Source organism: Enhydra lutris, unplaced genomic scaffold, assembly GCF_002288905.1.
Source record: "Enhydra lutris kenyoni isolate GAN:26980312 unplaced genomic scaffold, ASM228890v2 scaffoldscaffold39, whole genome shotgun sequence".
Classification (NCBI taxonomy): Eukaryota; Metazoa; Chordata; class Mammalia; order Carnivora; family Mustelidae; genus Enhydra; species Enhydra lutris.
Window position 1 is genome coordinate 15,708,483 of NW_019154123.1, and position 15,103 is coordinate 15,723,585.

The 15,103-nt window shown below is 37.0% G+C and overlaps 1 protein-coding gene across 2 annotated transcripts in view; it reads left to right on the top strand.

The window, feature by feature from the left end:
• The window catches only part of LOC111155013 (DnaJ heat shock protein family (Hsp40) member C13), a 119,100-nt gene that overhangs the window by 82,476 nt on the left and 21,521 nt on the right, over positions 1-15,103 (top strand). For both annotated transcript variants that reach the window (XM_022515006.1, XM_022515007.1), the window contains 10 exons: positions 203-338; positions 2,074-2,258; positions 2,696-2,770; positions 4,349-4,468; positions 5,635-5,814; positions 6,553-6,720; positions 8,998-9,111; positions 10,596-10,712; positions 12,044-12,221; positions 13,670-13,761. In XM_022515006.1, coding sequence (XP_022370714.1) covers positions 203-338; positions 2,074-2,258; positions 2,696-2,770; positions 4,349-4,468; positions 5,635-5,814; positions 6,553-6,720; positions 8,998-9,111; positions 10,596-10,712; positions 12,044-12,221; positions 13,670-13,761 — 1,365 coding nt within the window. The remainder of the gene's footprint in view (positions 1-202; positions 339-2,073; positions 2,259-2,695; positions 2,771-4,348; positions 4,469-5,634; positions 5,815-6,552; positions 6,721-8,997; positions 9,112-10,595; positions 10,713-12,043; positions 12,222-13,669; positions 13,762-15,103) is intronic.

Below are 15,103 nucleotides of genomic sequence, written 5' to 3' on the forward strand. Positions count from 1 at the left end.
GCTATTTGGGGGTGGGGGAGAGAGAAAATTTCACCTTCCAAGTATACCAGCTAGATTACAATTGGAATGAGTTCCTTAATGTAAAAAAACCAAAATAATAACTAAAGAAGTTGCTGGTAAAATACAGACCAGCTGTGTTCTGTTGAAGTTGTGGTTTGAGATGTTCCAAACTAAAAGTTAATTATCTTTGGTCATATTACAGGATATGTTTGAAAAAGTAAATAAAGCATATGAATTTTTATGTACCAAATCAGCAAAAATAGTGGATGGACCAGATCCAGAGAATATAATTTTAATTCTGAAAACACAGAGCATCCTCTTCAACCGTCATAAGGAAGGTAAGGCATATGTTAATCTCAAATTTTAGTTTACCTTCCATTTAACTCTACAAGGTTACTTGTTTCTATAGCATATTTCAATAGATTTAGAGTTATTATTGCAAAAGATTCTTAGAATTGCATTTCACATATAGTAAAAGAGTAGTTTTCTGTCAGAAGGCCCAAAATGTTGTTTGTATTATACTTTCTACTTCCTGCCTATGTTTTTCAATACTTTACATTTCCAGCAAATTTTCATTTTTCTTTCCTGAAGGACATTTGTGTTCTGTGGAGGTACTTGGGTAGTTTTTTGTGTTTAGCCATTAAGCAGCAAACATTAAAGGAGATCTGTAATGGATCTGGAATTTAAGGATCATTTCATGTTGTTCTTAAATCACAAATCACATGTAAAAGACTGCGCCTGTTAAAACTTTTTAAAAGCTTCTAAAGGCTGGTCTGGTCTTTCAAACGCAACAGAAACTTCAGATGATCATATGCTTTTCTCATACTTCTCATTTCCTCTGGTAGCTCTCAAAACTTTCTGATCCTGGGGCCCCAGGTGACTCAGTTAAGGGTCTGCCTTCAACTCAGGTCATGATCCCAGAGCCCTGGGATCAAGCCCTGCATGGGGCTCCCTGCCCAGTGGGGAACCTGCTTCTCCTTCTCCTTCTGCCACTGCCCTTGCTCACGTGCTCTGTCTCTCTCTCAGTCAAATAAATCAAAAAATTAAAAAAAAAAAACAACAACCCTCTCTGATCCTGTGGGACAGTTTGAAAAACACTGTTTTAGAAGAAATAGGTATGATTTCAGCATACAGGGTTATTGGGAATTTCCGGCATGTTTGCAGGGTCATTTGCAATAACAATAGCGCCTACAAAGCCAGGAGTATGTTGTAAACGTTAAAGGCTTTGTTAGAGATGGGAAGTTAGGTTCAAAACAGCAGGTATCCTTTGGCTTGGGAAATGAATGGCTTGAAGTGCCCTGTGGGAGACCCATTTGCTCTGTAGGATGATGTTAGGAGAAAAGGAAGGGAGGACAGTGGGGATTTGACATAAGCAGGACTGTTGGGTAATTAAAGACAAGTGGGCTTGCAGTTTTACTATTGGAGGGGACAGCATGGGGATCTAGCAATTTGAGAGCAGTGGTTAATTGATTCACTTTTGCATGAGTTGAACAGAACACATTTAGGTATATCACATTTACCACTAAAAAAATGAGTTTAAAGAAGTCATTTTCAAACCATTGGTTGTGTTTTAATGGCTAACAGCTATATAAGAGTGGTAGTTGTGGCTTACCATTGGTTTGTTATCAAGGTCATAAAGTTTTTTCAGGCTGTGTATCCCACTTACCCAAAGGGGATTTATAGCTAATTAATTCTGGTGTGGGATCCTGATTTGTCTGTGCTGTGATCAAGTGAAAAGTTACAAAGATCCCATGGACAACATAGAAAGTAGATATTTTGTGAAGGATCAAAACCACTACATACTTAAGTTCAGTAAATTTATCAGAAAATACTCTATTTTTGGTGGAAGCATTTTGGAGAAATGAGCCAAACAAGTGTGCTAGAAAAAGAAAGATCCAAGAGATTTATACCATTTTAATTTCTTTTTATGAACTAGAATTAGGAGACATTTAAAATGTCAAATATTTTATCATTTTCTTTAAGGGAACATAATTAAAAATAGTTAACTTAAAACCATAAGTCAGTTTTTGTTTTGTTTGCCATTTTTCCAACACTAACCATTGATTATTTCAGATTTACAGCCTTATAAATATGCAGGATACCCCATGCTAATTAGGACTATAACAATGGAAACTTCAGATGACCTCCTTTTCTCAAAAGAATCACCACTGTTGCCTGCTGCTACAGAGCTGGCTTTCCATACTGTCAACTGCTCAGCCCTCAATGCTGAAGAGCTCAGAAGGGAGAATGGAATTGAGGTAATGTGGAATGTCCTCTGTGCTTCACTTCAAGCTCGTTCAGGCACATTGTATGACTTTTGGCAATAGAGAATTCACCAAGTATAAGTAAAATTCATATAATTTCTTAATTTTAATTTATTCCAGCAAATAACATGCTATAGTCTCCATATTCTAGTGTCAGAATTAAAAATAGAATGGAGCCTTATTTCATAATATGAATGGGATAGTATTGGATTCAAGATTGGTAAACTTGCAGCTTACAAACTAGCTTATTGGGAATGTTTAAAAAGAAACTTATGGTAATCCTTTGTTTATTTAACAAATGTTAAGCAAAACACCTTTATTTACCAAGTATCTAACATGAAAAGATTTTTAATATTTTATTCCTATAAGAAAAGGCTTTTCTGGCTTCAAGTCCAAATGTAGAATTAATGGCTGATCTTCTCTTTTTCCAGGTGTTACAGGAGGCGTTTAGTCGCTGTGTGGCTGTCTTGAATCGTTCTAGTAAACCAAGTGACATGTCAGTACAGGTGAGGCTAACATGTATGGTTCTAAGAAAGTTATACTTGACTAGTGGTAGTTCAGACTTGAACATCTATGAGGATCACTTGGAGGGCTCATGAAAATGTGGTTGGCTAACCTCCACTTGCCCTGCTGCCCACTGTTTTGATTCAGTGGTTCTGGGGTGGAGGACTGAGAATACGCTTCTCTAACAAATTCCCAAGTGATGCTGATGCTGTTGGTCTCTACATCATGCTTTAAGAAGTACTGCAGTAAATTACTTGTGATCTAGTGGCTTAATTTTTTTTTTCTTAGAGAATAATATAATGAAGCTTTCTATCTCCATCACCCAGTTTCACACATTTGTCATTTTGCCATTCTTGTGTCCTTTATCATCTGCCCCCTTCCCTAACTTTCTTGTTTACCTCTGTCCATCATCCCTTGTACTTTTTTCCTAGTTGTGTTGAGAAATAATTGGCATGCATCATTGTATAAATTTAGGGCATATAGCTTGATGTTTTGATTTATATATATTGTGAAAAGATTACCACAGGTTCAACTAACATTCATTGTCTTATACAGATTCAATAATCCACCCCTATTGTAGTTTTTATTTTTTTTTTTTAAGGTTTATTTATTTATTTGACAGAGCACAAACAGGGGGAGCGGCAAGGAGAGGGAGAAGCAGGCTTTCCACTGAGCAGGGGGCCCAATGCAGGGCTTGATCCCAAGACCCTGGGATCATGACCTGAGCAGAAGGCAAGCACTTAACTGACTGAGGCGCCCAGGTGCTCCCCCCACTGCTACAGTGTTTTGATTGGTTTATTTTCTTTCTGTTTATAATTGAATGATAGAAAAATCCATCAGGAATTCATTGAGATTATTGTAGAATGCATCTTTTTATGTGATCCTTTTTTTAATGCCAGTGGATTTTAGGATTTAAAACAATCAAGTTCAAGCTTTTTAGTTTCATCCTGAGAATTGTAATTCTGCAATGTTAATAGGTTGGACAAAAATACCTTAATCCAGAGTTGGCAAACAATTTTTATAAAGGGCCAAAGAGTAAACATTTCAAACTTTCAGGCTATAGATACAGTCTCTGTTGCATATTTTTGTGGTTTTCTTTGCAGCCCTTTAAAGATGTAAAAATCATTCCTTGCTTCCGGCCATGCAAAAATAGGCCACAGTCATTTTGCCCTATGCTGCATGGCCATTGGCTGCCAACCCTGCATCTGTAGGAAATCATAATCATAACCAGGAATACTGGCGATTCAACAGAGATGTTCTCTCTCTTTTTTTTTTTTTTAAAGATTTTATTTATTTATTTGACAGGCAGAGATCACAAGTAGGCAGGGGTGGGGGCATGGTGGGGAGAAGCAGACTCCCCACTGAGCAGAGAGCCTGATGAGAGCTCAGTTCCAGGACCCTGAGATCATGAGCTGAGCCCAAGGCTGAGCCACCCAGGTGCCCCAGAAATGTTTTTTAATTTTGAAGCATCATATGTACTATTAAAACATTATTCATGAATCTTTGCTGATTTTATTTCTGCTGTCTTAAATAAGGAGCTCATGTAACTCTCTTGTTTTGCTCTGTTTTGTTGTGTGCAGGTGTGTGGACACATAAGCAAATGCTATAGCGTGGCCGCTCAGTTTGAAGAATGCCGAGAAAAGATCACAGAAATGCCTGGCATCATCAAGGATCTCTGTCGGGTGCTATATTTTGGCAAGGTACAGCTCATTTTTAATGCTTTCTGGATGCAGTAAGCAATGGGTGTTCTTGTCAAGTAGCCAGTTCCCAATTTATAAATCAGCTGTTTTTCCCAAAATCATTTTTATGTGCATTATTTGGATCTCTAAAATCATTTTTCACAGAGCCTTTGCTGTAAATGGAGGCTTTTGTTCTTAACTGTGATCTATAAGGAATAAAACTAAAGTGATACTTGTATAGCGAAGTGGGTCTCATCTGAACATTTGAAGAGAGGCAGAGAAGAAATGAGAGACTAGAGTAAATAGATGTGGTGCAAGTAAAGGACCATGTGAAACATGAAATAGTCAGTAACTGCCTGGTGAGAAAGGCTCTGTGGAGCTGAGAACTTAGCACTTCCTCCCAATCCAGTCGGGCTGTGGGCAGCTGGCTGGGGTAGATGGAAGTGGTGACTGGGAAGGAGAGAGAGATTTCTTAGATAACCAGAGAGAATGAGTTGTGTTGGAATAGAACAGGATTGGGGTGCTGATCCTGGCCTGAGGTATCTAGAAATAAGGAATCTGATGAAAATCTCTCAACTATATTTACACGATGTCCTTAGAAGTATTTAATAAGAATACAGACTCTGACCTAAGGAAGCAAATCCACAGAACTCTGCTGAAGATACTGCTGATACACTTAGGATCCTAGCGTGTGAGTTGCTGTTAATGCCTTATCACTACTTTTAAAAATTAAAGATAAGAAAAATGGAAAAAACTGTGTTCCCAAGACTTTAAACACTAGCTTCAAAGATAATTCTCTGTCTTGTCACAGGGTCACTTTTAATTTTAGGCTTTAAAGGATATTGGATTCAGATTTAAGTTGGAATTGAAAATCGACTAGGAGGTAAACATCTTGCACAGTAAGATAGCTACCTTGACATAAATTCACAGCCAGTTTCTCTTGGGAGTTTTTTAAACCCTGTAATTTCATTATTCTTTCTTTCTTTGTTTTAAAGATTTTATTTATTTGACAGAGAGAGACAGCGAGAGAGAGAACACAAGCAGGGGGAATGGGAGAAGGAGAAGCAGACCTCCCACAGAGCAAGGAGCCTGATGCGGGACCCTGGGATCATAACCTGAGCAGAACGCAGATGCTTAACAACTGAGCCACCCAGGCGCTGCTAATTTTATTATTCTTATTCTCACAGAGTATTCCGCGGGTTGCTGCTCTTGGAGTAGAATGTGTCAGTTCTTTTGCTGTGGATTTCTGGCTTCAGACACACCTATTTCAGGCTGGGATTTTGTGGCATCTGCTTGGTTATCTGTTTAATTATGACTACACACTAGAAGAGAGTGGCATTCAGAAAAGCGAGGAAACAAACCAGCAGGTAACTTTCACACTGCTCTAATCTTGAATTTGAACCCATACCATAGGTTAATGCGGAATTAATGCAAAGCAGAGTTCCAGCTATTCAGAGCCCCAGACATAAACTGTTTTCTAGATAACTTAAGCTTATTGCTCTTTAAGCCCCAGAACTTTTTATCTTAACTACTTGTGCTAGAAGGATACAATGGTGGGAATTTGCAGTAGCATATACAGAATGTAACAGTCTTTTCTTGATTACTTAGAGTGACCTTTATGATTGCAAAATTATGGTTGTGTAACACAGGGAAATATAACAGTAATATTGGGCTGTTGGGGCTAGCCACCCCTAGATACTTTAGTACTTAACTGATTTTCTTGAATATTTTTTCCTGTCTCTCCTTGTTTAGTCACTGTCATTCATTATTCCTGTCGTTCATGTGTTTCTTTAGCAGGCAAGTCTGCCTGCCTATCCCCTACTCCCCACCCTACGCCCAAATGTGCTTCTTCCAGTTATCTACAAGATACTGTATTGGCTATAAATGAGTATACAGATTCTGATTTCCTTTTGTGTAAATGAAAGAGTAAGCTCTAATGCATAAGCTCTTACATCAGTGTTGGGGACTTGCTTTTGCTCCTTAAATGTGTCCCAAATAGTTTTGTTTTGTTTTTTTTTCCTTATGGTTTTGATTCCATAAAGGTACCATGTTACTTATGTAATATAACAGATCTACTTCAATGTCTTAATTTTTTTTTATAACAGGAAGTAGCCAACAGCCTTGCTAAACTGAGTGTCCGTGCCCTAAGTCGCCTTGGAGGATATCTGCCTGAAGAACAGGCGACCCCAGAAAATCCAACCATAAGAAAAAGTTTAGCTGGCATGCTGACACCCTATGTTGCTAGAAAACTTGCTGTGGTTAGTGCTACAGAGGTATGTTGCTTCAGAATAGCCTGGGTTTTGATGAATGTTCCAAGATCATTTAAATAGTAGAATAACACAACAATGTTGATTGCTCTAGGAAACCTAAAAATTGAGAATGATCATGTTTGTTCTTTCATCCAAGAAATTCAGTTTATTGTGGATTGATCCTGATAATATCAGGTCTGCAAGCCTACTCTTTCTGCAGGGGAAAATTAACTTTGTTTTTTGGCTCTGGAGCCCACCATAATTCTTAGCAGCCTTGTGTCACAAGGGGACAGGAAAAGAGAACAAACTTGGAAATGGTATTTCACAATGGGCAGAGAAGTGGGAGTTAGGAGACTCTGAGTCTATTTATGGCTGTTTCTTTTCTTCCTTTCTTTTTTTTTTTTTTCCCCCTAAGATTTTTATTTATTTATTCGAGAGAATAAATAGGAGAGACAGAGCATGAGTACCGGGTAGGGAGAAGCGGACTCCCCATTGACAGAGCTTGATGCAGGGACCCTAATCATGACCTGAGCTGAAGATAGACGCTTAACCGACTGAGCCACCCAGGCACCCCCATTTTTGGCTGTTTCTTACAGTCTCTAACTTAGACACAGAGTTGAAATCCTAAAAGCTAACACACATACATGCATTCATGACAGAAATCAAGCATTTTTTTTAACAGCTCTGCCAACCTCTTTGGCCTCTTCTGTGAGGATCATTGAGAAACAATCTAAGAATGTGGCATTAAAGAATTAAACTATAAAAATCCATTCATTAGAATACTATGAAGCCCTAAATTGTAAAGGTATGTTTAAAGACATTAAAAGAAGTTTAAAGTATTTTAAGTGAAAAGGCTAAAAATCCCATTTTTGGTATTAAAAAAGTGTATGGATGGATCTGTGCTAATATGGTAACTGTAGTTACCCTTGAATGAAAGAATTCTAGACTTTTTTTATGTTTTCTCTTACGATTATGCAATCCTTTTGTAAGGGAAGAAGTCCTCAGTGTCCCAGATATAAAGTACTCTTAGAATTTTTAAATATTTGTTTTTAATTCAGTCTGACTCTTTTTTTTGGTGTAGGCCATTGCTTTTCAGTGTCCCCTGAGTAAGAGGTGAAGAGCTTTAGATGCTACTCTTAATCTTCATACTTTTTCTGAGTTTTGTGTTCAGCAGCATGATGTATTTTACTGGGGAGACATTCTTTCCAGAAATACTGGCAGGTTGTTGATACACTACGGGGGTGGGGGGGAGCATTTCAGAATCTTGGTCTGAACACCATTTGGATTTTTTAAAATGTTTATTTTAAACCACAATTCTCAAAGTTTTACAATTCTTCTAAGAGTTTTTTTTTTTTTTTAAGATTTTATTTATTTGTCAGAGAGCAAGAACACAAGCATGGGGAGTTGTAGGGAGAGGCAGAGAGAGAAGTAGGCTCCCTGCTGAGCAAGGAGCCTGATGTGGGGCTTGATCCCAGGACTCTGGATCATGACCAAAGCCGAAGGCAGACACTTAACCAACTGAGCCACCCAGGTGTCCTACCTAAGAATGTATTCTTCAGTCATTTTAGTTAACTAATGGTTAACATTTTTAAAACAAGTTAGATGGCTTTGTCTAAGACAAAGGTATTAACCCACTGACTTCCTGCTAGCATAGAGCTTTGTAAATGCAAAATGTACAGAAATTTGTATTAAAACATTTGAAGGAGAGTTAGATGTCTATTCACTTTTAATTGCAGAGGACCAGATAGACAAAGGGAAAGCGCTGTGGATGGCTAAGCAGAAGCTATGCTTTCAGAATTGCTTAATGCAGCCTTGGGTTTGGCTAAGAAAATCGAAAGTGACTCTCTGCCCATAAATTTTGCTTCCCTTCACAGCAGTGTGCTTCAGAAAGATTTCGATTTTGTTTTCAGACATGTTTATATAAAGGTAGTATGGAATGATTCTTTCTAAGCCTATGTTTACTAAGAGTTTATTAAATGTTTCAGCACAAACTATCTCTCATATTTTTCACTGTAACAGAGCAAATGTTAAGGATGTGAAGTCACACAGACTCTAATTTGAATCCCAGTTTTCCCCCACTTAAGGGCTGGTTGTGTGACTTGGGACAAATCATTAGATTGCTCTTAGCTTTGATTTTTCTCAGCTGTAAAATGGATACTATCAACAAACTCGTTAGAACTATTGAGGCCCATTATACTTAAGGCACTTACTACAGGGCTTGGCATGTCATCAGCAGTTTCAGTAAATGCTAACTTGCACTATTTTTTTTCTGTTAAAAAATAGTAATATTCTGTGTCCTAGATTCTGAAGATGCTCAACAGCAACACCGAGAGCCCCTATTTGATATGGAATAATTCTACAAGAGCAGAACTACTTGAGTTTCTTGAATCCCAACAAGAAAACATGATTAAAAAGGTATGTTATTGTTTCATAAACTTCTGGGGTTACTTGGTCTCAAAAAATATTCTCTGGAAACATAATTCAGTACTGACAAGACAGAAACATACTGTTTCTCCATTTGGTGTTAGGCCTACAGGTTTTTGCCACCTAATGGGTGGCCCATGTAAGAACAGCAGTCTTGTACTAAATGATAAATTTGTGTTTGTTGTTGTCCCGTTTACATGTAGCTGTTCCCCTTTTTAACGAATTTTTATCTCCAAAAACACTGTTAGAGTTGTTGTCTTTGGCTTCTTTTCCCAGTACATCAAAGTTGCTTTCTGGTATCAGAATCGAACAGTTTCTCCTGTCTTGCCACCTTCTGGTGGAGAATCTATGAAGCTGTGAAAAACAAAAAACAACAACAAAATAACCAAGATAGTCCTGTGGCCAAAGATAAGGCCTGCTTAGTCCATACACTGGATGGTTGAGACTTGATGGTTTAGCAGACAGTTACGTTTATGGGCTTAGATTTTATTGAACAATAAAGACCAATGTTATGTCCTGAATTATTCAGGATTTTTTTTTAAACTCATTTCATGATAGAACTCTACAGATCAAAGTTTTGAGAATTGCGGAGCTGGAGAGAACAGGTCTCACATTCTTGTACATCTCTTCATTTGCCAGAAGAAACATAATAGCATCTTCTCTTTGTTTAACACTTTACAGTTTATTGTATACTTTTACATACCATTTCAGTCCAACTTAAATTCTGTGTAATTTCCACCTAAATCTACATTGGTGCTGTTTTTCTGACATTCCTCTTTTCTGTCTTTTTCCTTTTCCTTAAATGGATACGCTTCCCAGTGTGGCAACCTCTGTATTACCATGTCTTCTTTCTTTTTTTTCTTCAGAGACTCTATTTTCTAGCACTTCCATTCAGTGTATTACTTCTCTTTTTTTAATTTATTTTTTTACTATTTTTTAATTTTTTTTTATTTTTTATTAACATATAATGTATTATTAGCCCCAGGGATACAGGTCTGTGAATCACCAGGTTTACACACTTCACAGCACTCACCATAGCACATACCAGTGTATTAATTTTTAAAGGCCAGTCCAGATGTGTTCACTTCTTAGCTCCATCACCCTGGAGCTGACCAGGCCAGATGTCTGCTGAGTGGAGTGAGAAGAACCAAGTGTCATACTAGCTTTATAAACATTAGCTCTAAGACCCCTCGTTGGATGACCTCTGTGATCTTTTGAAATTTTAGAATGAGTTATAATATTAACCTTTGAACTAAAAAATAACTCATGCCTATTCAAGAGTTAATATTATTAGTTGTAAACATTAATACTGCATTGAGTGCTTTGATGTGTGTCCCACCACAGTTTCCCTCTAGAAAAAAAATGGAACTTCCAGGCTATTTATCTGTTAAGTTATTAAATTGACTATGGTTAGATTTATAAATCAGATGATGATCCTCATTTACATCTAACAGTCTGTTTTCTTTTTTAAAAAGGGTGATTGTGACAAAACTTATGGATCAGAATTTGTCTATAGTGATCATGCCAAAGAACTTATTGTAGGGGAGATTTTTGTTAGGGTGTATAATGAAGTCCCTACTTTCCAACTAGAGGTAAGCTCTCTACTTTTCATTTTGTCTGATACCCTCAGTCATTTTTTTTATTGAAAGCTGCTAGTTTATTCACACTAAATAAGTTGAAATAATACATGTTCTTTGCCAAGTGTGTTACACTCACCTGGGTATGTGATGTGGTTACCATAAGTAATTTGTAAACCTCTTTATTTTGCTTGTTGAAGAATTTATTTTGTGGATTCATGAAAATAAATATTCCTTGCCCGACTATTTTTTATATTTTATGCATGATGCTACCTACCTAACTGTGTCATGTGCATATGCCTTTGACTTACTAGTCTCTCCTGGAAGTGCAAGGTCACTTACACATTAACTATATCATGTAGAATATCAGACCACCAGACAGAAGTATTTCTCTGGCCAATTATTAGAGGAAAATAAGAAGATACCAGTGGAAAGCAAAGAAATTTTTTAGAAAATGATTGAGGTCAAACCATGTCATTTCTTTTGATGATCCCTAATCACTTTCAGAAGCAAACGAGGAGCTTTTTTATCTTCTAGTGCTTGGTGGTCATGTATAGGAATTTTTTGTTGTAGTTTTTTCTTTGGAGGGAGTGGCAAGGAAGATTTGGTGGTTGGTTGGTCTATAAGAAGGGAAGAAGTGAGGCTTTGGTTTGTTTTTGTTTTTTGTGTTTTAAAATTTATTTATTTGAGAGAGAGCACAAGCAGAGAGAGTGGCAGGCTCCCCATTGAGCAGACAGCCCAACGCGGGGCTGGATCCCAGGACCCTGGGATCATGACCCAAACCAAAGGCAGATGCTTAACCGACTGAGCCACCCAGGTGTCCCCCTGGGGCTTTGTTTTAAAGTTTGCACTTGGGAAAAAAGGAATCTACTAAACCATAATGTATATTATGTATCACAGAATAATTTGTATAAATAGCTATTAAGCAGAGTGAGTTCATTGATTTGTGAAGTCTCTTTGAAAACTGTCCTTCAAATTTATATTCTAAAAAAATATTTTTTTAAATATAAAAATATAACCAAATTGTGGAAGTTACATACGGTACTATCAGTTACTTTGATTTATAAAAGGAAGAGATACACTAATTCAGAATTTGTATACTAAGGTCCTAATGGGACTCTATCAGATCTCTAATGTATTGGGACAAAAAAAGTTGAGAAATGATTTCTAATGCAACTGGGTTTTACTTCTTCTGCCCCCAAATCCATAAGTGTTCATGTATATGTATAATTTAATCGTTCCATACCCTGAAGTTTTTTGGGAGGAAGGGAGTGGGTGTTGCTGTGGAGTCTCATAGTTATTTCTGAGAGCACACATGTTTGTAAATATTTCTCCACTCGACTTAGGTCCCAAAAGCATTTGCTGCAAGTCTTTTGGATTATATAGGCTCCCAGGCCCAGTACCTCCACACATTCATGGCTATCACACATGCTGCAAAAGTGGAGTCAGAGCAACATGGAGACCGCTTGCCAAGAGTGGAAATGGCTTTGGAAGCTCTGAGAAATGTCATAAAATATAATCCAGGTGTGTGACTGTACCCTTGATCAGTAAGATCCTTACAATAGCAGGGCCCTAAACATTCCAGTTCTTGATTTTATCAGAGAAACTTAAGGAAAACCGTATACTTGGTTATAATGTTATACTTGATATAATGTAACAAGAATTGGCTCATAATATTTTTACCTATAAACAGTCGAGTAGAAGGAGGGGAGATGAAGGCATCATGTTTAGAATTCATATCTCTAGGAGAAAAATTAGTCTCGATGAGTTGAAGAGACAGAATAACTTGATAGTATAAAATTTCATATTGATTACATAAGTTGACATGTAAGTGCTTAAATTAGATCGATTTATTAGGTGATCTGATTTGTCTCTTCTGGTATCTAACCCAATGCTGTGTATAGATGGGCTCTTATATTTTTGAGAAACTACCTGAAGGTTTTGGTGTATAAAAATTGTAATAAAAAAAGTGAGTTTTCATTCTTACACAGGCTTAAGAGGATATTTCCAAAAATGTTACCACTCTTGCCTGACAGCAGGGAGACGCATGAGTGAAAACTTGAAAGCTTCTTCTAATTCTAACTTTGATAACAAATATGGTGCATAAAACCTAAAACAATATAGATTCAGTTTAAGTAACTTGAGGACCCCAAATCCTTTTTGTTAACATTTATCATTAACTCTCAGTTACTCTTTTGCTCTTTTCCATATATATTACAGTGGTATAGTGGTTTGAAAATGAATTTAAAAGCAATCTATTTATAGAATATTTTCAGACTCCTTTAAATTGAGGAGTCTTAGTGAATTATCTTCTGAAGTCTTAAAAAACTACAGATTATACTATATATTCCACTAACATATAGTAAAAGGAAAAATACACTGCACAGAACCTTAATGTTTAATATTTTTATTCAATTAACATAATGATAGTAAGTATATGGGATTGGGGTTTGAGGTGCATAGGAATGGAAACAGTATTCAGTTTTATGTATTTTCACAAGGAGCCCTTTGTATATCCATTACAGTTGTTTGTAATGTAGTCCTCAACTGACAGAGTTCTAATTCAGTTTATATTAAAAGCAAATGATGTCACACTCTCTCAAACTGTAATTAGGCTGAGGGGGTAGGTCTAAGGTCTAAAGGTAAAGAGTAGAAATATCATTATCTTACACCCTTATTTTTTAAGTTGCATTTGCATTGTGTATTTGAGATACTTGGTTTTAGTTTGAAGGCTGGGGATATGGATGGAAATGAAAACAAAACAAACCTAAGAAATTTTATCTTACTTTTTGCCTCTTAAGATTTACTGCTGTTTAGAAGGTATTCCATTTATTCCGTGTCACAAATGTTGAGAAAGTGTTGTCAGAGACTTAGAATCGATAGTAAACAACAGTGTAGATCAGTTTTCTGAAGGTATGTACTTAGAACATCTCTTAGAAATAAAAGATAAACCTCTTATTCTTATTCCTTAGGCTCTGAGAGTGAATGCATTGGGCACTTTAAGTTAATATTTTCTCTTCTCCGTGTCCATGGAGCGGGTCAAGTGCAGCAGTTGGCATTAGAGGTAAAGGAATTTTGTATTAAAGCATGCTGTCTCTCCTACCACTATCTGAAGTTGAATGGAAGTTTGCATGTATTTTCTTTTCTTTTCTTTTCTTTCTTATTTTGTCTATTAAGCCAAGTAAATGTGTTCTTAAAACTTAAATTAGTATACTCATTTTGAAGAACAGTGTTGCACGTTGTTGTTCAGGGTGGTTCCCTGTGTGGTCATTGTCTGCCATGCATCAGAACTTGGGATGCATTATATAGTGTCATGCAATGTGGGTTAAGGAATGGGCCTTACTGGGGAAGCTTGGAAGCCAGAGATGACAGGAACAGGGGGCAGGATTTCCCTGATCTCTCAGTGTCCCCAGAGACCAGGGCATACTGCTGGCCACACGCTGTACATTTGTGTTCAGAGGACTCACCTACCCCCTTCCCTTCAGTTGCTGTCCTTTTTTAGTACAAAATTAGATTAGTACAAAAGCACCCTCTTCACTGAGGGTTACAGACAACTGGGCTGTTACGATGTTTACAGGAGCTGTCTAAGAAAGCCAGCTGCCCAGAATCTTTGGGCTTTAGCGGTCCAAGAGAAGTTGGAAGTCCCTTTTTTAGGAGAATGAAACCACTTGTCCCATGGGAGGCTGGGTGCAGCCTTTTCCTCTGGGAGAAGCAGGAGGTTTCTGGCTACAGGGGTCTCATTGTCAAGGCAATCCAGAGTAGGCTTCCCGGATCATTTTTCAGATGATCCTGCTAATTGTAACATACACAATTTATTGTAAAGAACGCCAAATTAAACCCTGAAGCAATAGGTTTATGAGCAGTTTATGAATTAGTTGCATAACATGTTCTTAGGTTGCATTTTGGTTGAAAAGATTTTTAATAAAATAATAAAAATTATTTTTAATAAAATAATAAAATAATTTAAAAAGCTTATTAACAAGCATGTTCTTTTAATTGGAAAGCATGTTTCTCTACTTAATTCTTCCATATCCTTATAACTTTTTAAATGAACATCATTAAATCTGACATGTTGGTTTGAGATGCTGACCATGTGTTTCAAGTGACATTGATCTTCTAGATGTATACTATAAAAGTTAGACTTGAGAGGTCATCTTCTTTGAAAGAAAAACATGCCTGTTCCTTTATAACAGATAGAAAGATAAACTAAATCTCTTGTGCTGGGCACTGAAGATATTTACTGTCTCCCTCTAAAAGCAAAAAGGAAGTCCCAGTAGTGAGGATCATTATCTTCTAACCACTCCCCACCCCAGTTGTGATTGAAATACATAGTATGGAGCATGAACTGTATGGGATTGAAAGCATCTTTATAACCTCGAGATTGTGACTTGTTTCTAATATATTTT